Source organism: Cajanus cajan, chromosome 4, assembly GCF_000230855.2.
Source record: "Cajanus cajan strain Asha chromosome 4, NIPB_CcT2T_4, whole genome shotgun sequence".
Lineage (NCBI taxonomy): Eukaryota > Viridiplantae > Streptophyta > Magnoliopsida > Fabales > Fabaceae > Cajanus > Cajanus cajan.
In genome coordinates this window covers 3,644,412-3,669,908 of record NC_138520.1, presented here as the reverse complement: position 1 = coordinate 3,669,908, position 25,497 = coordinate 3,644,412, and the positions used below count along the sequence as shown (strand labels likewise).

Below are 25,497 nucleotides of genomic sequence, written 5' to 3'. Positions count from 1 at the left end.
CTTATGGATATATCCGCCAAAAATTACCGATGAATATATTTGTCGAAAATTGTTTGAAAATTTTTATGTGATTCTGTCAAAAAAAATTTGTTTAATTTTAATAAATTTATTAATGTAACACCCTTCATATTTGGTCTCTCAAGGGTTCTATTATACAACACTTCACTTTTCAACATGCTTTGTCCTTACTTGCAAAATTTTTGGAAAACTTCCCAAATGGTCATACATTCCTATATTACTCCAAGTCAAGCACGCTTAACTGTGGAGTTATAATAAAATAAGCTATCAAAAAGTATATGCATGTTATTAATATAGGTAGTACAAATTAATTCATTTAAGTCATCCTCAACTATACAATATCAGACTTGTACTATCTCTAGATCTCTCTCATTCCAGTGTGTTCGGACTGTTATAAAAATATAATAACATATATAATATTTATATTACCAATAATAATAATTATATTATATTTAATTAATCTTTATTTGTATATATACTTACTTTTATAATTAACAATCTACTCATTTCTATTTAAAATTAATATTATGATACAACTTCAATTATTTATTATAAATTTAAAAGTTTAAATAATAATTTATATATTTTAAAATATTATATTTTATAATTGATAATGATAATATAATTTATAAAATTATAAATATTTATTTATTACATACTTATAAATTAAATTTCAACATTTTAAATAAATTATTAATTAACTTAATATATTTATTTATCTTAAATCTAATATATAAAATTCAAAAAATGAATTTATCCTTATTTTATTTTCTAATTATCAACCATTATTAAAATACTAATTTAAAATCTTATATAATCATATCATAATATTTTCATATCAAATTTCAAACCAGATATTAGTTATACAAAAATATTAAGATATATAGTAAATTATCAATAAGATTATAGTTAAATAATTTAAAATAATTAATTTTTCAATTATATTGTTAGTAAATAATTTATTCCAAAGCTAATCAATTTTTTCTATATTAATTATTAGTAAAATTTATTAACTTTTAATTTAACAGTTGGATCGATGAAATTCAACATACACCATGAGTTATTAAGCGAAGTAACTTTACCAAGAGTTACTTTGTAAGTCATTTAATTCCTCATTCTCCTCTCTCTCTCTCTCTCTCTATATATATATATATATGTATTCATTAGAATATATATATATAGATATAGATATTTAAAATTTTATTGATCTTTTTTAATATATGATTGTCAATTTTCGTCAAAAATTCTTATATTTTTGACAAATATAAATTTGTTGAAAATATTCCATCAGTAATATACTTTTTTTTACAAAATTTTTTCATTAGAAATATAAAATTTTTCAACAGATTTATATCGATCAAAAATTATAATATAATAATAATTTGTATTATTATAATATAATTATTATTATCTAAACATACTAAACATATTAAAATTACGTAAGAACCTAATATATATATATATATATATATATATATATATTACTTATACTAATTATTATATATATATATATATATGTAATATTATTATAATTATAATTATAAAATATATTATTTTAGTAAAATATATTATTACTAACAAAGAAAAAGAAAAAGAAAGAAAAAGTAAATATGATATGAAGGGTCTGATTACTTTCTTTTAAAAAAAATTAATTGTTTGTTGAATGGGCTTAGCCCATATGCTTGGCCCAAAATGTAAAGAAAAAAGGGAAATTAGATGACACTTGACCATTTCACTGAAACCCTAAAAATAGAAAAGAAGGGGATCTGAGAGGAATGGGGGAGACGCTTTGCTAGGGTTTTACACGCAGCCTTCCTCCACAAACGTCGACGACGTGGTAGATCGTTGCTATGGTGTCGGCATGGCTAAGGTGGCTAGTCAGTCGTACAAAGGAGAAGGAGAAGATGGCTAAAGAGAGAAACGAAGAAAGGTAGAGGGTTGTTGTCGCCACCGAAAATCATTTCCGACGATGGTGCACGGTGGCGTTCGTGATGGTTTGTCCGTGTTGTGACTTGTTGTAGAGACGCACAACAAGGGTGAGAGGGAGAAGATAAAGGAGGGCATCGCCACCACCAAAAATCGTCTCCGACGGCGGCGCACGGCGACCTTCATGGGAACCACGCTCCAGTCACGTTCCCCTGGTATTGTTCACACGCCCCTTTTTATTTTGTTTTCATCTCCTTTTCTATTGTGACTGGGTTTTTACTTGTTGGGTAGAAAACCCTTGGCTGAGGGTTTCATTTGATTTAAAGGGGAAAGGATTGATTTACAATGTGATTAAATATTGATTTGCATACATATTATTTTCAAAAAAGGGAAAATGATCATATACAGAACAAGATTAGATAGAATATTGATACCCAAATTTGATTGCATGTTGCCTGTACTTCTTATTCTGCTTTCACGTTCTGCTTGCTTCTTGCTTGAGCTTACTTACCCTTGATCACCGGATATTATTCTTGCTTCCTTGTTGTTTTTTTTTTTTTTTGAAAAATCCTCTTTCTTCAAGTTATGTTACAATATCTATAGACTCACTATCGTTTAATCCTTCTTTGGCAAGTAGTTTCAAGTTCATGCTTTTGGAATCATATATGGTAGAAGCGTGATCTTAGGGATCTGTTGGTGGCTATGACAGAAGCTCAACAAGCTTGTTGGAGGAGATTTAAGTGCAACATAAAAGTGTAGGATGGTATGTGTGACACCCTTACTACCCCAACACATATAAATATTAATCATATAAATAAACTAAAGAATAAAGTTTTTAACGTTGGTAAAAGGGTTCACATAAAACCTTCATATTCATTTATCAATAACCAACATAATAATTGAAAATAAAACTTGAAAGTTTACAAATTGTTTTCAAAATCATATTTACAATTCCAAATCCATATCAAATCTATGTCCTAAAAATTCTCTGCCCCGATGTCACAATATCAGAGCATACCCACAATTCAACTGTTGGCATTCTACTCGTAGCCGGATCTTCCTCACCTAAACCATCCACAATTTATACGATGAGAAAAGGAAATATCTATATGCAAAGTACATACCACCACATCATAATGAAATCTCATCATAATTCATATATATAAGCATGTATCATAATTTATCAATCCATCACCATCCACACCATTTTACGTTTAACAATATCATTTTCACGTCCATAATTCAAGCCAATCTTACAATTAACACTATGCCAAGACCTCGCCACATCTGACACAAGTGATACGGGTTAATTGCCTCACTCAACCCACACCATACCAGGGTTCGTATCATCCCTGATCATCTAGGAGTATGCTCGTCCCTGAAGCATCACCTACCCAGGGTTCGTATCATCTCTGATCATTTAGGAGTACGCTCGTCCCTAAAGCATCACCTACCCATGGTTCGTATCATCCCTGATCATTCAGGAGTACGCTCGTCCCTGAAGCATCACCTACCCAGGGTTCGTATCATCCCTGATCACTCAGGAGTACGCTCGTCCCTGAAGCATGAATGTGAGGAACAACAAAAACATCACAATCACAACCTTAATCATGTCCATACAACATCTCATCTCATATCACGATTTCATATCACATACACAATTTCATATCACATACTCAACAGATAAGTCTAACAAAATAAGGGTTTACACATCCTCACGCAATTCACCATGAATACTCATTATAACAATAATATAAAACTCAGTTAATTCCCCAGTTTAATACAATATTAAATCAATAGAATTATCAATTTAATATAACATTCATAAATGTAATATAATCAATAAATTAGCAATTTAATATAATTTTAATACAAACGATAAAATCTCCAATTATTCCAAAACCCAACTCACAAGCACTTTTCTACAATTTCGTTCTCCCTCTTAGATCATCATTCTTACAAATTAAATATGTATTTCTAATCCTCAACACATACAGAATCTACTAGGATAATCAATTTCTCAAACAGAAATATTCTAATTTTTCCCAAAACCTAGCTTACAGGCACTTTTTTACAATTTTGCTCTCTCTCCCAGAGCATCATTTTTACAAATAAATCATATATTCATAATCCTAAATTCATATAGAATCACTTAAAACCAAGAATTCTCCAAACAGAAATAATTATAAAATTAGGGTTCTTCCTCTACTCAATTCCCTCATGTAACTCTACATATAAATAATTCTTTTTTTTCCCGTACCTGGATAAATAGGAACTAGGGCAGAACCTCCTCCTCTTTTCCTTAAACAGGGATCGGAACTAAAACTAGGGTAGAACCTCCTTCTCTAGATTCCTCTAGGTCTTCAGAAAGAAGGAGAGGGAAAGAAGAGAGAACAGAAGAGAAGAAAGAATGAGAATGAGAGGTGTGTGAAAAATGAGAAGTGAAGCCCCCTATTTATAGGAATCTGCCTCACTAATCCGGAACAGCCCGTTCCAAAAGTGGAACGGTCGTTCTGGACCCTCCAGAACCACGCAAAAAATCTCAACTGGAACGGCCCGTTCCAAAACCGGAACGACCCGTTCTCAATCCCAGCAGAACGGCCCGTTCTAATTCCAGAACGGCCCGTTCTCCAATCAGAACGGCACGTTCTCCAACCAGAACGACCCGTTCTCAACTACGATTTTTAGGCAAATTCTTTATTCCGGAACGGCCCGTTTCACTTTTGAAACGGCCCGTTCCGGGCAACGAATTGGGCCCAAGGCCCATTGAAAATTGGGCTGTTACAATACTCCCCTCCTTTAAGAAATTTCGTCCCCGAAATTTTACAATGGTAGACTCCTCGCTTCTTACTTTCTAATTCTTATGCAACCTTACTACCTTATTGATGTACAACTCTATGAATTTCACCAAAGAATATCTAAAGGTAAAACGAGTAGACTTGGCGAGTCTATCCACTAAAACACAAATAGAATCGATCTCTTAAGTGTCTCAGACAAACCTACAATTAAGGTCTATCCACTCACCATTACAGTTCCAAAATGGGACGTCTAAGTGCTACAAAATTCCAACAGACTCCTTGCATACTAAACACGAGCATACAATTTCTCTACTCCTCTCTTCACCTTAGGTCACCATGCTTCTGCTGAACCACTCTGATACATCCTCCTAAGGTCCCGATACATCTCAGTAGCTCCTAAATGAATGTCCTTCCTCTAAAATCATCTTTCTTAATTGAAGGTTACTAAGCACCCAAATTTGTTATTGCACCTCAAAACAATATCGATTCTACTCCGAAAAGTTATCTACACTTCTACCAATCTTTTCCACTTGATTCTTTAAGAAAGGCTCTAACTCCTAGGCTTCTCTAATCTCATCCACTAATTCACTAGTCACTTTCAACATAATCAATTCAATGCTCCTAAGGATAATCTCACACACAAAGCATAAGTCTCTAAATTCTCCAATCAAATCCAACCCTTAAATCATCAAAATGATATACTAGAGGTCATCATAATCAAGGCATCTGCCACAATATTGGTTTTACTTCTATGATCATCTCTAAAGATTAAGCACCTAAGCATAAGTTCACTAGGTATACATATCAGATCTCTAATTTCACCCCTCCATCTACACCCAAGTCAAACTCTTATCCTATAGCCTCATATCTTGTCACCAAAATTATGCTTCTCCAATTTCCTTCAACAATCCATTCGTTACTCAAGTCATACTTAGTCTCACACTACTAAGAGTAACCTTATAAGCCAAACTTAAATCTCTAATTTGAGCCAAAAGGATTCATCTCTCTAATCATAAGGGAAGATAAATATAAAGGTTTCCTACACAAAACATCGATCACCCCAATGGCTTTAGCCAAAATAGTAAATAAGATCAAAATCTTATTCCTTAAGAAATTCCAACTATCTCTTTTATCTCATATTTAACTCCTTTGGTCAAAAGATGTTTAAGGTTCTTATGATCACTAAATACCTCAAGCTTAGAATCATATAGTTAGTGTCTCCAAATCTTAGTATAAACGACAAAATCGCTAACTCAAGGTTATGGGTAAGGTAATTCCTCTCATGAATTTTCAATTTCCTAGAAGCATAAGCTACTATTGTTTCTTCTTGCATCAACACTCTGTCCCAACCTATCTTAGAAACATCAACCCATACCACAAAAGGCTTACTAAGATCGGCCAATGCTCATACTAGCGCACTAGTCGATCTTTCCTTAAGAATTTGGAAACTACTCTCACACTTACTATCTCACACAAAATAACACTCTTCTTACTCAATCTGTTCAAAGGTAACGCTATCTTAGAAAGTTACTCAACAAATATCCAACAACAATGAGCTAATCCAAGAAACTCATAACCTCGCTAATAGACTCATGTATCTCTCACTTAAGCACAACTTCTATCTTAGATAGATCTACGTTATACCTCCGCAAGAAATTACAAGACCTAGAACACTCATCTCATACAGTCAAAAATCATACTTAGATAATATATCCTAAATTTATCTTGGATATATCTTCACACTTAACTCTTAATATGATGATATCACATCCTAAGGTCAATCTCATTAAAACACAAACATCCACTAATTGATCCATAAAGTCATCTATCCTCATATCAACATACATGCATATCAAATCATATTAGAATACCTATTTTAAACCTTCATATATACCATCCCTAAGCATATACGAATCAATCATCGCTTACACCATAAAGCATGAATCAATCTTACCACATGACATCATATCACCTTAAACAACCTCTCAATGACAAAACCTCAAAACATCATATCCAAATCTATTTTTATCCTTGCTATGCCTAACAACTCAAAACATCATGACAACATATACCTACCTCCAACAACTGTAAAAGCAATTGACACTCAGAGAGTTATACTCATCCAAATGATCTCAAACCTATCTCAAAAGAAAGTTAAGAAAATAAGATACAACTCTTATGAAGACATAAGATTCCAAGATCATCTTCTTAGCTAAAAATTTTAAAAACCTCAGCAGATATATTTGGCGCTTACAGCTAGACCTTTGATCACTAAAGTAGCTATAACTGGAGTTCTAGACCTCCGTTTTACCTAATTCTAGTTCCATTGGAAAGATAACGTCCAAGGCTACAACTTTTGTGAAGACCATAAAATCTAAATCTGTCAATACGGTACTGATATTGGCACAACAAGACTGCAACGAAAATATTCCCTACACCATACAACAATAGTGTACTAACATCCCACAAAATACCTCAACCATTCCAAACTCACTCCTCAACTTCATATTCAAGCTTTCTACTACAATCCTAAACCAAAACAACTCACATATTCCACACAAAAGACTTACATCTGAAGTAAAATCCCCATGCAACCTAACCCCTAACTAGGTTAATATGCAAGCACTAAAACTTAAGGAAATCACCAAAACTTTGACCTTTCATCAAGAACACTCAAAGCTCTAATGCTCAACACATAACCTCTTAGATTCAATCACTAGAACTATAGCTTTCAGAAACTCTACAAATCGTAAACTCTTAATACACTCGACAAATCAATGTCTCGCCCACATTCAAGGTTCTAATAGTTCTAGTTGGTTAGCACAAGGCTTCGTCCACTACTACTAGCACATATGCTCGCAACACGAGCGATACCACTCAACCACTACTTCTTACATAAGCAAGAAGTATAAAAAAAAATAAGCAATTATGAATAGCATCAACTAAGCTATATCATGTCTTTCAGCCAAACTATGAGAAAATAATATAAGTGTAAGCACAACACTAACAACACAAGGGAAACATCATCATCATCATCATTATCCTCATCATAAAGCAAAACATATTCCATCATTCATCTACCAAACAAGCATAGTAAACTCATAACTCACGGCCAATTGGATCGACCTGCTCTGATACCACTAAATGTGACACCCTTACTACCCCAACACATATAAATATTAATCATATAAATAAACTAAAGAATAAAGTTTTTAACGTTGGTAAAAGGGTTCACATAAAACCTTCATATTCATTTACCAATAACCAACATAATAATTGAAAATAAAACTTGAAAGTTTACAAATTGTTTTCAAAATCATATTTACAATTCCAAATCCATATCAAATCTATGTCCTAAAAATCTTCTGTCCCGATGTCACAATATCAGAGCATACCCACAATTCAACTGTTGGCATTCTACTCGTAGCCGGATCTTCCTCACCTAAAACATCCACAATTTATACGGTGAGAAAAGGAAATATCTATATGCAAAGTACATACCACCACATCATAATGAAATCTCATCATAATTCATATATATAAGCATGTATCATAATTTATCAATCCATCACCATCACACCATTTTACGTTTAACAATATCATTTTCACGTCCATAATTCAAGCCAATCTTACAATTAACACTATGCCAAGACCTCGCCACATCTGACACAAGTGATACGGGTTAATTGCCTCACTCAACCCACACCATACCAGGGTTCGTATATCATCCCTGATCATCTAGGAGTACGCTCGTCCCTGAAGCATCACCTACCCAGGGTTCGTATCATCCCTGATCATTCAGGAGTACGCTCGTCCCTGAAGCATCACCTACCCAGGGTTCGTATCATCCCTGATCATTCAGGAGTACGCTCGTCCCTGAAGCATCACCTACCTAGGGTTCGTATCATCCCTGATCACTCAGGAGTACGCTCGTCCCTGAAGCATGAATGTGAGGAACCACAAACACATCACAATCACAACCTTAATCATGTCCATACAACATCTCATCTCATATCACGATTTCATATCACATACACAATTTCATATCACATACTCAACAAATAAGTCTAACAAAATAAGGGTTTACACATCCTCACGCAATTCACCATGAATACTCATTATAACAATAATATAAAACTCAGTTAATTCCCCAGTTTAATACAATATTAAATCAATAGAATTATCAATTTAATATAACATTCATAAATGTAATAATAATCAATAAATTAGCAATTTAATATAATTTTAATACAAACGATAAAATCTCCAATTATTCCAAAACCCAACTCACAAGCACTTTTCTACAATTTCGTTCTCCCTCTTAGATCATCATTCTTACAAATTAAATATGTATTTCTAATCCTCAACACATACAGAATCTACTAGGATAATCAATTTCTCAAACAGAAATATTCCAATTTTCCCCAAAACCTAGCTTACAGACACTTTTCTACAATTTCGCTCTCTCCCAGAGCATCATTTTTACAAATAAATCATATATTCATAATCCTAAATTCATATAGAATCACTTAAAACCAAGAATTCTCCAAACAGAAATAATTATAAAATTAGGGTTCTTCCTCTACTCAATTCCCTCATGTAACTCTACATATAAATAATTCTTTTTTTTCCCGTACCTGGATAAATAGGAACTAGGGCAGAACTTCCTCCTCTTTTCCTTAAACAGGGACCGGAACTAAAACTAGGGTAGAACCTCCTTCTCTAGATTCCTCTTGGTCTTCAGAAAGAAGGAGAGGGAAAGAAGAGAGAACAGAAGAGAAGAAAGAATGAGAATGAGAGGTGTGTGAAAAATGAGAAGTGAAGCCCCCTATTTATAGGAATCTGCCTCACTAACCCGGAACGACCCATTCCAAAAGTGGAACGGCCGTTCTGGACCCTCCAGAACCACGCAAAAAATCTCAACTGGAACGGCCCGTTCCAAAACCGGAACGACCCGTTCTCAATCCCAGTAGAACGGCCCGTTCCAATTCCAGAGCGGCCCGTTCTCCAAACCAGAACTGCCCGTTCTCCAACCGGAACGGCCCGTTCTCAACTACGATTTTTAGAAAAATTCTTTATTCCGGAACGGCCCGTTTCACTTTTGAAACGGCCCGTTCCGGGCAACGAATTGGGCCCAAGGCCCATTGAAAATTGGGCTGTTACAGTATGGATTTTTGATACAGAGGAAGATATTGTTTCCTTCTTCCCTTGTCTTTTTTTGATTCTCTTTTATTATTATAGTATATATTTTATTTGAGTTAAAATTTAGTTTGTAAATTACTCGTTCTTGAATCATTGATTTGGAAATTTTGAGAAAGAAACTAGTAGAAAGGTTAGTGGAATAAAATTGGTGTTTACAATTACATACTTATAAATTAAATTTTAACATTTTAAATAAATTATTAATTAACTTAATATATTTATTTATCTTAAATCTAAGATATAAAATTAAAAAAAATGTATTTATTCTTGTTTTATTTTCTAATTATCAACCATTATTAAAATACTAATTTAAAATTTTATCTAATTATATCATAATATTTTCATATCAAATTTAAAACCAGATATTAGTTATACAAAAATATCAAGATTATATAGTAAATTATCAATAATATTCTAGTTAAATAATTTAAAATAATTAATTTTTCAACTATATTGTTAGAAAATAATTTATTCCAAAGATAATCAATTTTTTCTATATTAATTATTATTGAAGTTTAATAACTTTTAATTTAACAGTTGGAGTTATTTTGTAAGTCATTTGATTCTTCCAATATATATATATATATATATATAGATAAATATTTAAAATTTTATTGATCTCTTTTAATATATGATTGTCAATTTTCGTAAAAAAATTATTATATTTTTTACAAATATAAATTTGTTGAAAATATTTCATCGATAATTTGCAATTTTCTTGTAGTGTTGGTGACACCATTACACAAACAAGTAATATTTAATTATTTAAAATGTATAAATAAATAACATTAATGTAAAATTTTTAACTTTTTATTAAATACAATTAAATCTATTAAATTTAACTACATTCAATTGATGAATATTGTTAAGTTAAATTTTCAATTGGTGCCGTTCTACCAACAAATAATATTTTAATTATAAAAAAATGTACAATAAATAACATTAATGTAAACAAATTAATTTATAATTAAAGATAATTAAATCTATTAAATTTAAATACATCCAATCAATGACTATTGGGAAGTTAAAGTTTCGATCTATAATATATATATATATTATAGAGAGGGAGAGAGAGAGGTGGAGTGAGAGTGAGAGTGAGATAGGGAGAGAAAGAGAGAGAAATAGAAATAGAAATAGAAATAGGAGAGAGAAAGGGAGAGACTTTATGTTTTGAAAATGATATTGTGATATTTTTATATGCATTAAACTTTTCTCCTAACTCAAGAAATGGATTCTTACCCTCTACGAAAATATTTGTGTGAAAAATAAGATAAAAATGATCTCCAAAAAATTATATTTCTAAGATGTTTTTAAATAGTTATCAAATATGAAAAATCAAGATTTCCATAAAAATAAAAATATTTTGTGTACCAAACGTCTCCTTAGAGAATTAATTTTAAAAAAAACTAAAACACTTATTTTTAAGTTTAATCAAATGAATTCATTAAAGAGTTTAAGTCTCCAAAAACATTTATAAGAAGTGTTAAATTAATATTTATGTTCCCATCTATGTTAAAAAATAATTCTTAGCCGGTGGAAGTCACACTCTATGAGTGTAGATCAATTCTTGATTATCAACACTTTAGGATATTGCGTGAATCATGTCCATAGATTAAAAAAATAATATTTATGTAATAAGTATCATTAATGTAAAATTTAATTGTTTGTTAAATATAATCAAGTAACATAAACTTAATTAAACTTACTATTAATATAAAGTTTAAGTTTTGACGAACAACCTAATTTCCACGCGCATCTGAATAGTACTAGTGGCTATTTTTCTATAAAGAAAATGATTTTAGAGTATTTATAAATATTCAACATTTAATGAGATATAATATTTAAGTTTTAAAAAAATATAATATAATATTTATATCTAAATTTTAATAAAATATAACAATATTTATTAATAATAATAATAACAAGTTTACATTTAGAATAAAGAGTATCAAATTAATATAATATAAATCGTAAAAAAAAATAAAGATATTAAAAAATAAAACTAACATAAATCATTAAATTATATTTATATGACAAGTATTAAAAATAAGTTATTCAAATTTATAATTTTTTAATATGTATTTTTATTAAAGATATTTTAAATTAAAATTTAAAAATAAAAAATTAATTAAACTAATTCAATCAATTTTTTACTAATTTTGGACCAGTTCTATCAGTTCATTGCCAAACGATTTTAAAAATCAATAGAACCGATTGAGAACCAGTTCTCGATCAAATCAGTTTTGTAACGACTCGGCTGGTCACTACACGCACAACACAGCACACCGGAAACACCAGGCAGAAGAGAACGAGTATATAAATATAGGATCTATATATATATATATATATATATATATATATATATATATATACAAGGTCCCCAATCCGACAAGAGTTAGAGTGTACAAAACAAAATACATCCATCAATTGCTAACCAAGTAGCTAAATACATCAACAGAAATAAACTTCATCTGCTAGCTACTGACTCTCCTCAGCAGCACCAACCTAACCCTGCTCTGCTCCCATACATAGTATGATCATTGCAGTCCAAACATCATGGAGACAACAAAGGATAAGCTAGTGTAAAGAAATCGACATACATACATAAATATGAAAATAAAAGCATCTACAACTATCAGCACACCCGTACAGCTTATACTACACCACAGCAAATTCAGCAATATCAGCACCGCTCAGCGGCTATAACAGTACTACAATAGTGGGTAACAACATCGACATAGCGACTATAACATCATCACAATAGTGGCTAACAGCACCGACATAGCAGCTATAACAGCACCACAATAGTGGCTGACAGCACCGACATAGCGGCTATAACAGCACCACAATAGTGGCTAACAGCACCGACATAGCGGCTATAACAGCACCACAATAGTGGCTAAACACATCATACAGCTCAGCAATAAACAGCACAGCAAAACAGCTCACAGCACAGCACAGCAAAATCAACATACAACACAGCTAAGTAGTATTCAACACAGCATACTACTCACAACTCAGCTCATCATTCTAGAGTACAACCATATTATAAATCAGCATTTAAAATCATCAATAACAGCCCAGCTCAGCACAGCGATATACATCTATTACGGCTTAACATCATTTTTCAGCATTTACATCTAGTCAGCACAACATATTTATCAATTACATCTCAGCTCAGCAATTACAGCATAATTCAACAACTATCAGCATATGATTCAGCTTGACTCAAACAATAAAGTTCAGCATTAGCATCACACAGCACAACTCAGCGTTACATCATTAACAACATATAGCATAACACAACTTTTCATCACACGACATTAGCAGCATTAATCAGCATAAACAACATTCAGCATAAAACAATATTATCATCAAATTCAGCATATAACTTCACATCCTCATACGCACCCGGCGCACTCATGGTCACGCCTGGCGTGGCACAACCAGAGGGCTCCAGGGGCCAACGCGCCCGGCGCAAGCGTGCCTGTACCCAGCGAGACTTAGCCAGAGAGTCCAAAACTCTCTCGCGCCTGGCGCAATACCTAATTGCACCCAGCGCAGGCCAGGCAGAGACTCCAAGGAGTCTCACACGCCTGGCGTGCCTCAACCCGCGCCCAGCGCAGGTAAGGCAGAGACCTCCCTTGGTCTCGCGCCCAGCGCAAACCAAATTGCGCCCAGCGCCCTCGAGGCAGAGACTCCCAAGGAGTCTCACGCCCAGCGCGACAAGGTCCGCGGTTAGCGCAGCACATCAATATCATCGCTCAGCTCAACAACATTCATCATTAACAGCTTAAAACAACATGATCAACACATAATACGACCCAACCATCTTGTTTACAACTCATCTATCTTGTCAACTTACCCACCCACACAACACCAATTAGCCTAAGCACCTATAACAACTCTCAACTTAACCAAATCACTAAATGCGAAATGGCAACCTTCACAGAAAATAGCACATCAGGAGTTATACTACTTCTACCATGCTCATCCTTATCTCATAAGAAAGATAAGAAGATTTCCTACAACTCTCATGAAGACACCAAGTCCAAGTTCTTTCATCTACCTTGTTAAAAATGATAAAAACCGCAACAGCTATAAACAAAGCTAGCAGCTTGACCCCTCTTCACTAAAACAGCCATATCTAGAGTTTAAAACTCCTTTTTGGGTGATTCCAGCGCCATTGGAAAACTAACATCCAAGGCTACAACTTTCATGAAGACTATAAAGTCAAATTATGAAAATCAAATTCACGTCCGGCGCATTAAAAGCGCGCCCGGCGTAATTCTCAACCAGAGACCTACAGAGGTCTATTGGGCCCGGCGTGGTTCTCCCCACGCCCGACGCGATTCACCCAGGGATTTCCCATTTCAAATCACGCTCGGCGCGAAGAACTGCGCCCAGCGCAAATTCAAATAGGAACCCTTACCTACTGCGAAAATTTCATCAAACCTGCACAAATCAAGTTATCCAAACACATGCAATCGGTTCAAAACTCCACGTTTTCATCCAACAGCTCAAAAATCCCAGCTTTTTACACATGCAACATCAAACAAAGAAAATCCCTGAATTTTCATCAAAACCCCGGAAAAAATTCATTTTCATCAATCTCAGCCATCAATCCGCAACAATCAGCCATCATGTGAGTTTCTAGCTCACTCCCAACAATCAATCACAACCAAAACTAACTTCCCTTACCTCGATGCGAGAATCCGAGCTCTGGGAAGACTAAGAAGCTTGAACGAAGAGGAGAACGAAAGAGAAGATAAGGAGAAGGAATCCGTCTTCCGGCTAGCTTCACAAGGCTTGCGTTTGAGAAGTTCAACCTCTAGGTAACTACCTCTTCAGCTAGAGAGCATGAAATTTGAGAGAATAAGGAAAAGAGAGAATGGAAACATAAAGAGTATAAGTGAAAGTGAGGGAGAGAAAAGGGAACGAAAAAGGAAATAGGGGTCTCACAGGTTTGACCAACCAATTCGATTCAATTTTTAAAATTGTGTTTAATATATTATATTTGTTATTCATAAATTAAACTTAAATATTTCTTAAAAAATATCAATAGTTAAAATAATATGATTACACAATAGAAATTCATTACAAATTTATACAATAAAAAATATTTATTTATCACAAATATTAGTTATAATATAATAATATATTCAAAATTTTATATTTATAAATCACTACAAGAAAAATACAAAATAGCGACAGATTTAGCGACCGAAATTTATCAGTCGCTGTTTAGCGACCGATTTAGCGACTGAAATTTGTCAGTCGCTATTTTGCGACCGAATTAGCGACGGATTAGAGTGGTAGCGAGAAAATCGGTCGCTAAATCGGTCGCTATTTACTTGTGTTTCATAAAAATATAGTTTGCGACGGAATTAGCGACCAATTTTGAATTTTGAAAATAATTATCAAACAATTGCGACCGAATTTAATTCGGTCGCTAATACTGAACATTTGAATTTTTTAGCGATCGATTAAATTTCGGTAGCTAAATTTTTTCGCATTTTTTAACTAAAATTACAAAGCCAGGATTCGATCCTTGGTTATGGGGGTTATGAGCCAACAGCCATACCGTTATACCAACTTGATTTCTTAGTATTCTTGGGAAAGTAATATATATATATATATATATATATATATAATACAAAAGCTTATAATTTTTATTATCTTATAATTTAATATTGGATAAATCCGTGGGAAATTACCCGAAAATTATAATTTTTTTTAATTTTAATAAATTTATTAATGTAACAACCCTCATATTTGGCCTCTCAAGGGTTCTATTTCACGATATTTCATTGTTTAGTGTGTTTTATATTTGTTCTTATGAGTAAGCTACCGAAATGTATATGTGTGTTGTCAGTATAACTTGTACAAATTAATTCATTTAAGTCATCTTCAAATATACAATCTCATATTTGTACTATAATAATAATATATAATAATTTTATATTACAAATAATAATAATTAATAATAATAATAATATATTTAATTATTATTTATTTATATGTACTTACTTTTATAATTGTCTACTTATTTTTATTTAAAATTATAATTTAAATTATTTAATTTTATAATTTATAATGATAATATAATTTAAAAAATTATAAATATTTATTTAATACATACTTATAAATTAAATTTTAATATTTTAAATAAATTATTAATTAATTTAATATATTTATTTACCTTAAATCAAACATAAAATTCAAAAAATGTATTTATCCTTGTTGTTGTTTTTTCTTCTAATTATCAACTATTAATAAAATACTAACTTAAAATCTTATCTAATTATATATAATATTCTCATATCAAATTTAAAATCATATATTAGTTATACAAAAATATTAAGATCATATAGTAAAACCATATATTAATTATACAAAAATATTAAGATCATATAGTAAATTGTCAATAAGATTTTAGTTAAATAATTTAAAATAATTAATGTTTCAATTATATTGTTAATTCACAAATAATTTATTCCAAAACTAATTAATTTTTTATATTAATTATTAGTAAAAGTTAGTAACTTTTAATTTAACAATTAATTAGATCGATAAAATTCAACACACGTCATGAGTTACTGAGCGGAATAACTTTACCAAAGAGTTATTTTATAAGTTATCTTAAATCAAACATATAAAATTCAAAAAATGTATTTATCCTTGTTTTATTTTTTAATTATCAACTATTAATAAAATACTGACTTAAAATCTTATCTAATAATATCATAATATTTTCATATCCAATTTAAAACCAGTTCTTACATTTTCGACAAATATAAATTTGTCTGAAATATTTCATCAATAATATAGCTTTTCCTACAAAAAAATTTTCATCGAAAATATAAACTTTTCAACAGATTTAATTTTGTTTTATAAGAAATCATCTTCGATTAATATAACATTTTGTATATATAATTTAAGAGTAAAATATTTTTAATTTAACGGTTGAATTTACAAAATTCACATTTAATATAAAGTTATACGTCATCTTGTAACTAATTTTGTCTAAAAAGTAATAGATAATCATACCCTTAACTGATTTTTATTTTATATATTCTATTTTTATTTGTAATAATATGATTATATATTTAAATAATTTAATTTTAATAATTTTTTAAGTATATTTTTGTCTTTTCACTTAAAATATTTGAATTTCCATATTTTAATTTGAATTATTTTTTAAGTATATTTTTGTCTTAAATTTTTGAATTTCTATATTGTAATTTAAATAATTTTTTATTTCTATTATTTATTAATTCTTTTCTTTTTTAATGTTTTATAGCATTATTAAAATTTTATAATTTTAATCTCTTTAATTTTATCTTACTTTTTATTTTATAAATATAATTTGGATTATTCATTTTATAATTAAATTAATTTTTTTAAATTTTTTATGAGTTTACATTCTAAGAATGTATTGAAACTCCTCAATTTTGAATTTTAAAAAAATAATTTTTCACAGAATTTCCCACGGATTTATCCGTGGGTAATTTCCCACGGACTAATCCGTGGGTAATTTCCCACGGACTTGTTCGTGGGTAATTTCCCACGGATTTGTCCGTGGGAAATTACCCACGGATAAATCCGTGGAAAATCCGTGGGAAATTCTGTGAAATTTTTAAATTCAAAATTTTATTAAATAATTATCCTATTTAAAGATATTAAATCAATCATAATTATGTAAATCAAAACAAGTTCATTCATTCAAAATAAAATGTCATACATAACAAATAAAGTTTAGGAGTTCAAATTTAAAAATAACATATAGTACGATCAGTAGTAGAATTATAACATAATGTCTAATAATCAGAATATCCATGTTGTTGCTATCTAATAATCAAATATTGAGGAATTTCAATACATTCTTAGAATGTAAACTCATAAAAAATTTAAAAAATTTAATTTAATTATAAAATGAATAATCCAAATTATATTTATAAAATAAAAAGTAAGATAATACAACTACTTATATAAGATAATACTTTTTATATACTATTAAGAGAAAATAATTTACTAATACAAATATCAATAATTAAATGAGATTTGATCTCTTATTTCATTATTTCAACTTTTTTGAAATTTATTTTAAATATCATGCTTACTGTGATTTAAAAAAATATATTAAATTTAAGTAATAATTTTAAAAATGAATTGAAAAAAATCTTATTTTCAAAATTGAAGATCAATGAAAGTTTTCATCAAAATGACATAGTATTGGATGTAATTTAGAAATAAATGATAGATACATATATATGATTTGCAGAACATAATTTAACTTTTTTTTCCCTTATTTAATTAATAACGTTATTTTCAAAGAGATGAGTGATTTTTAAAAATTAAAGAAAAGATGTGTTATTCTTAAATTTGAACGTCATGTGTTGGTATTTTTCAAGATAAGTAACAAAAAACACATTTACGCTAATTAGTTTATAATTTATAATAACCTAAACATATAATTATATATAGGTAATATAAGTCATACCTCACACACTTTGATTTATATTTATCTTATTTATATTTTGAAAACACCCATATAATAATGAAAATATTATATAGTGCATTGTTGTGTGTATTGATGCGATTAGGATTGGTTGCATTTGAAAAATAATTGGCTTAAATTTTATTTAATAATTTCAGATGTGGGAAACTCCGTCAGAAATTTCAGACGGATTTTAATCCATGGGAAACTTCGTCAAAAATTTTAGACGGATTTAAATCCGTGGGAAATTCCGTCAGAAATTTCAGACCGATATATATCCGTGGGAAATTCCGTCGGAAATTTCCCACGGATTTAAATCCGTCAGAAATTCCTTCATGTAAAAATCCATGGGAAATTCCGTCGGAAATTTGATCCGTGGGAAATTTGACTTTTTCTTGTAGTGTTAGACCTTTTTGGTGATTTGGAACGTCCTGTTCCAGTTTGGGGAACAACCCGATCTATTTTGGGAATGACCCGTTTCGTTTTGAGAACAGCCTGTTCTGAGCTACTAAATCACCCTTATTGGGTTTTGGGCCTTCTGATGTCATATCGTGTTATTTCCATGTTTTGGGAACTCTTTTCCTTGATAATAGAAGTCCATTCCCTTGATTGTATGCCTTGGACGAAATTAGGTGTCTACAATATTTATAAAATACATTTAAATATCAAAATAATCTCTAAAATACCTTAATATAATTTATGAAAATTGGAGTGTTACATTTTTCATTAGATATAATTAATTTTATTAAATTTGATTACATCTTGACTTTTATAAGTTTAAGTCTCCGTTAATAATTATAATAAGCGTGACATTCTAACAATATGTGATATATTTAGTAGATAAGTTTTTCTCTTAAGCATGTTGTAAAATATTAGATTCCTGTGTGTGTGAAAAAATATTTGTTGAAAAAGGTCAACCCTTTAAATGGATCTCACTACTTAGAAGAACTAGTCTTTAATTTTTTGTTGAAGGATACATTAGTTTGCCCAAAAAAATTGTTAATGAGGAATTAAATTCTTTGTTCATTATAATTAATTACAATAAATTAAATTAGATCTTATTATTGACGGACTTTTTTCCACGGATATTACCCATAGATTTTTTTTGTTTGAAATATCATAAAGATGTTACTCACAGATTTTTTTGTGCGAAATTGTGGTGTTTTTGACAGATATTTTCATGGATTATCTATCTAAAACATTGTTCATAGAAAATGAAAAAAAAATCGTCGATAACTTTAAAAAAATTAACGATAAAAGATTAACAAATTGAATTCTTAAATACTTAACTAATTTTTTCATGCAATTAATTTACCATACCAACTATTATATATATATATATATATATATATAAAATTTATAATTAAATGATAGTATAAAATAATATTTTACTATCAATATATTTTAATATTACCTACGAATGTATCCGTGCGTAATTACCCATGAATAATTACCGTTAGATAAATCAATGTATAATTACCGACGGATAAATCCGTGGATAATTATTTTTTATTAATAATTTATGTTAAAAATAATAAAATTAACTTATAAGTAATTATGATAAATAAAAATTAAATTAGATAGTTACCCACAGATTTATCCTTTGGTAATTACCGACGGATAAATCTGTGGGTAATTATTGACGGATAAATTCGTGGATAATTATTTTTTATTAGTAATTTATGTTAAGATTAATAAAATTAATTTATATGTAATAATGATAAACAAAAACTAAATTAGATAAAAAAAATTTAAATATATAAATTTCTTCTAGTTAAAGAAAAGTCTCTAAAAACATTATGGACAAGAAAGATATTTATGCTTTATATATAGAAGTTAATTATTCTTTGATTAGTTATTAATTTTAATTTAATATATAGTTATATAAATTTTAAATATGATTTATTGATTTAACCATAATATTTATTTTTGTATATAATTTATTATAAATTTTAATTATATATAATAAAAATGTAACTTGTGAAATACACAAAATAAAATATTAGTATTTTTTTAATTTACATAAAAATTATAGTATTATATTATATTATAATTTGTATGAGAGGGATCCAAAGATTGTACAAGTATGAGACTGTATAGATGATGATGACTTAAAGAAATTAATTTGTACTATTTATATCAATGAGATGTATCTACTATTTGGTAGCTTATAAGAACTTCACAGTTAAGCGTACTTGACATGGAGTAATTTAGGGATGGGTGACCTTCTGAGAAGTTTTCCAAAAAATGTGTGGGTGACGACAAGGCACGCTAAGATGTCTTGTGTTGATTTGTGGGATTTGTGGGGTCAATCTTTGATTGGTGAAGGTTTCTGACAAACGAAAAGTTGCATGAAGTGTCGCGAAGTGGAGCTATTAAAAGGTCAGATATGAGGGATGTTGCACTAAATAAGGGTGTTATTTAATATAATTTTGAAATAATTTTTTAAAAATATTATCAACAATACCCACCAATTTTATCTGTAAATAATTCTGTCAGAAAGTTACCCACGAATTATAATCCGTCGGTAAATATTTCAGACGAGTAATTTACCGACAGATTATTGTCCGTTTGTAATCCGTCAAAAATGAAGTGTTACCCATGAATTTTTTGGATTATCCACGGATTTTGGTTGTCTGTAATTTCAAAATTTCTTGTAGTATATTTATAAGTTTTTTCTTTTAATTACTATTGTTCATAAAGTATATTCTAAATTTCTATTTTTAAAAATATGTAATGTTACTACCTAATATCAAAACTCACAAAATTAATATTTAATTATAAAAATCATAAAATAAATATCAGGTTTCTAAATATCAAAATTATAAAAATCGTGTAATAAATAATATTAATTAATGTGAACAATTTAATTTTTTATTAAATACAATTAGACTCATTAAATGAGTTACACGTCATCAATGACTATTTGAAACACTAGTACAAAAGAGGTAATTTACGTCTGTTATTTTAAGTTTTTTACGTCAGAAAAAAGTCTGACGTCAATGCGGGAGACGTAAATTTATGTTACTTGTGAAAATCGACGTAAATTTACGTTGGACATTACCAAGATTCGACGTAAAAAAGTTGTAAAATGCCTCCCATGCACTCTTTTTATTCACTTTTGCTACTTTTTTTTACGTCGGACCCGGTAGGATCCGACGTAAAAAAGTTTACAAAAATTACAAAAATGTCACCGCATTTTTTTTATGTCGGTTTTTGTTATGTCTGATGAGAAAGAGATAACGTAAAAGACTCATTTTTCACTAGTGAAAGTTAATGTTTCCATCGATGACTAAATATTAAGTATCTATATTCATTCATGTTCACATAAAAATCTCCCTGTTTACAGATATCCAACTTATCAATAAATTATTCTTTTGACTATATATTAAGTATGTATATTCATTCATGTTCACATAAAAATCTCCCAGTTTAGAGATATCCAACTTATCAAAAATTATTTTTTTGAGTGTTAGGAGGATGAGTTCTCATGTTGTTCAAGTTGTTTCAGAATGTTTTGTCAAGCCACCAAGCCCAGCTAAAGAATCAAGGCAGATATATAATTTAGCAGCTTGGGATATTGTTTTGCTTGCCATGCAATACATTCAGACTGGCATACTATTACAGCAAACTAGCCTTGTTAATCAAAATGCCATCGAAAATTTCTTGAACCTTTTCAAGCAGTCCATTTCCCTTACCCTCGCTCATTTCTATCCGTTGGTTGGCCGCTTTGTCACCCAAAAGACCAAAGACCCTCCTTCTACTACCATTTTCATTGATTGTAGCAATAGTCCTGGAGTTAGGTTGATCCACGCAACATTGGATATGAGTGTATCAGACATTCTTACCTCTGCTGACAATTCCACCATTGTTCAATCATTATTTGATCACCACAAAGTATCCAACCATGATGGTCACACCATGCCACTATTTTCTGCTAAAGTCACCAAACTAGTGGATGGTCTTTTCGTAGGTTGTTCAATGAATCATGCCGTAGGTGATGGGGTTGCTTTTTTTAATTTCATTAGTGCATGGTTTGAAGTCGCTCGTGCTCAAGTTCGAGCCGGAGGGCCTTTAGATAATGTTCCCATTTCACGCCCTCCAATTCATGATCGGTGGTTTCCAGATGGTTGCGGCCCATTTATCAATTTACCTTTTAAAGACACGGATGAGTTTAAGAGAAAATTTGAAGAAACCGAGTTTAGAGAGAGAATCTTCCACTTTTCAGGAGAGTTTATTGCAAAACTAAAAGCAAGGGCCAATTGGGAGGCCAAAACCACTGAAATTAGTTCATTACAATCCTTATCAGCACATGCTTGGAGATGCATAACACGTGCGCGCCACCTACCACGTGATCAAAGAACAAGTTGCAAATTGGCCATAGATAATCGATCTAGATTGGAACCACCTTTGCCAAATGAGTACTTTGGAAACGCACTTAGTATGGTGAGTGCAGATAGCACGGCAGGGGAATTGCTTGAACACGATCTAGGATGGGCAGCAAGGAAGTTGAACCTCGCTGTTGCAAACCATAATGACAAAGTGGTGCGACAAGAGGTTCTTCATTGGCTACAACAACCGAAGATATTCCATTTTGGTTCTTACTCAGATTCCTTTGACGTGACCGTGTCAAGTTCGCCCAGGTTCAATCCGTTTGGGAATGATCTATGGCTCTGGAAAGGGGTAAAAATTCTAACTGGGTATAACAATAACCATGATGGCAGACTGACATCATCTGCAGGAGCTGAGGGAGGGGGAAGCATAGATTTGGAAGTGGTCATTTCGCCAAATGCAATGAGCGCACTAGAATTAGATGAAGACTTTCTCGATAGTTTTTCTCACGTTGCTCCCATGCACTAGACATATTATTAATGTGACTATATATGGGTATATCGTATATGCTTCACTATGCTCATCACTAAATAAAGTACTTCCTTCTTTTCATCATTCAAATAAGATAACATGTATCTCGTCACTTCATTATATATAGTACCGCCTAATATATTTTTAGGATGTATCTCATTTCATTATGTATGGTACCGCCCAATGTATTTTTAGGCATAAAGTAGATTTTAAATTGAGGTCTTTTTAAAATTAATAATAATATATTTTGGTAAAAAAATAAAATTACTTTTTATTGGAAGTTTATTTTATGAGCTTCTAGAGATGTAAAATTGTTTATATTATAATTAATTTTTTATTATTTCTTTTTTCATAGATATTAAAACTAATCTATTTAATTTTTGTTGAGATATTGTTGATCATAAATAAAATTTAATTAATTTTAATTTTAAAAAATTTCTTTCGACCGATGCAACACTTATAAGAATGTTAGCTTTAATAGGATCTTTTTCTATTAATAAGTCTCTTAAACTTGTACTAACATTTGTCCACTGACTTGGATTGCATATATTTTTAGTTGTTACTTCTAATTTCTCAATTTCTTTTGCGTCTTCATTATTGGTATGACCATCAACAAAATCTTGTTTATTAACTAATATTTCTTCTTTATTATTTTCATTGTGAGTATATGAGAATTAATATAATCTTGTTCATTTACTAATACGTCTTCTCTATTTTTGTAACACCCCAGTTTTTATTTCACTTTTTATTTATTTATTTTAATTGAGGGTATTTTGGTAATTTTATAAAGGAGATAGGGGTGATTTAGTAGCTTGGAACGGGCTGTTCCGGAATTGGAACGGGCCGTTCCAAACTACCAAATTGAATGTGAGTTAATAGCCCAGAACGGGCCGTTCTCAAGATGGAACGGGCCGTTCCGGACTATTAAATATGCCATTAACCCTAAATGGGAACGGGCTTGGAACGGGACGTTCCCAAAATTATGGCCGTTGGGTGTAATTAATGCACACCAGAACAGGCCGTTCTGGTTTTGGAACGGGCCGTTCTGGATGTGATTTTTAGTCATGGTTTAAGGGTTCAGAACGGGCCGTTCCGGATTTGGAACGGGCCGTTCCGGCGCAGAATGCTTATATATAGAGCTGTTTGCCACTCCCAAAAAGCACACCTTTCATTTCTAATTTCTTTTCTTCTGCTCTCTCTCTTCTTTCATCTACTTTCTGCTTCAGACCGAAGGGAACCCAGCGAGGGAGATCAACCAGATCTAGTGTAGATTCAGCTTCTACATATCTAGATTCAGCTTCTTCTTATCCAGGTACGGGGGAAAAAAGAATTATTTATATGTAGAGTTACGTGAGGAAATTGGGTAGAGGAAGAACCCTAATTTTATAATTATTTCTGTTTGAAGAATTATTGGTCTTATTTGATTATGTATGTATTTAGGAACATGGATATATGATTAATTGGTAAAAATGATGCTTTGGGAGAGAAAACGAAATTATAGAAAAGTGCCTGTAAGTTAGGTTGTGAAAAGTTGGATGATTTCTGTTTGAGGAATGGATGATCCCATTAGATTCTGTATGTGATGAGGGTTATAAATATGCCAATAATTTGTAAGAATGATGATCTGGGAGAGAGAACGAAATTATAGAAAAGTGTCTTGTAAGCTAGGTTTTGGAAAAATTAGAATATTTCTGTTTGAGAAATTATTGATCCCATTAGATTCTGTATGTGTTGAGGATTAGAAATACATATTTAATTTGTAAGAATGATGACCTGAGAGGAAGAACGAAACTGTAGAAAAGTGCCTGTAAGTTAGGTTTTGGAATAATTGAGAATTTTATCGTTTATGTTAAGATTTTATTAAAATTGATTATTATATTAATTTATGAATATTATTGCTATATTACTTGATAAAAATTGATGACTTAGATGTGAATTGCTTGAGATGTGCGTATGGAATTGAATTATGAGATGTTATGTGGAATGTGAATGAGATGTGATTGTGGTTCTTCACACCTATGACCAGGGGTGAGCACGGCCCGAGATTGTTACGTGAGTATCGTGACCTTGGTTAACATGTCAGGGGTGAGCACGACCCTAGGTTAGGGGTAACGTGACCTTGGCACAGTGTTATATCAGGGGTGAGCACGGCTCTGGATTGTTACGTGGGTATCGTGACCTTGGTTAACA

The 25,497-nt window shown here is 30.9% G+C and overlaps 1 protein-coding gene across 2 annotated transcripts; it reads left to right on the top strand.

Annotated features, from left to right (window-relative positions):
* The first annotated feature begins 1,748 nt into the window (after positions 1 to 1,748).
* LOC109810175 (putative acetyltransferase At3g50280) lies at positions 1,749 to 23,429 on the top strand. Of its 2 annotated transcripts, none has more exons than XM_083073939.1 (3): positions 1,749 to 2,159; positions 2,582 to 2,707; positions 21,956 to 23,429. In XM_083073939.1, exon 3 carries the CDS (start codon positions 22,039 to 22,041, stop codon positions 23,302 to 23,304), a length of 1,266 nt encoding a protein of 421 aa, XP_082930065.1. In that variant the 5' UTR covers positions 1,749 to 2,159; positions 2,582 to 2,707; positions 21,956 to 22,038; the 3' UTR covers positions 23,305 to 23,429. The 2 variants fall into 2 exon arrangements, with proteins under 2 accessions (XP_082930065.1, XP_082930064.1); XM_083073938.1 differs by having other exon boundaries at positions 21,921 to 23,429.
* Positions 23,430 to 25,497: the final 2,068 nt, after the last annotated feature.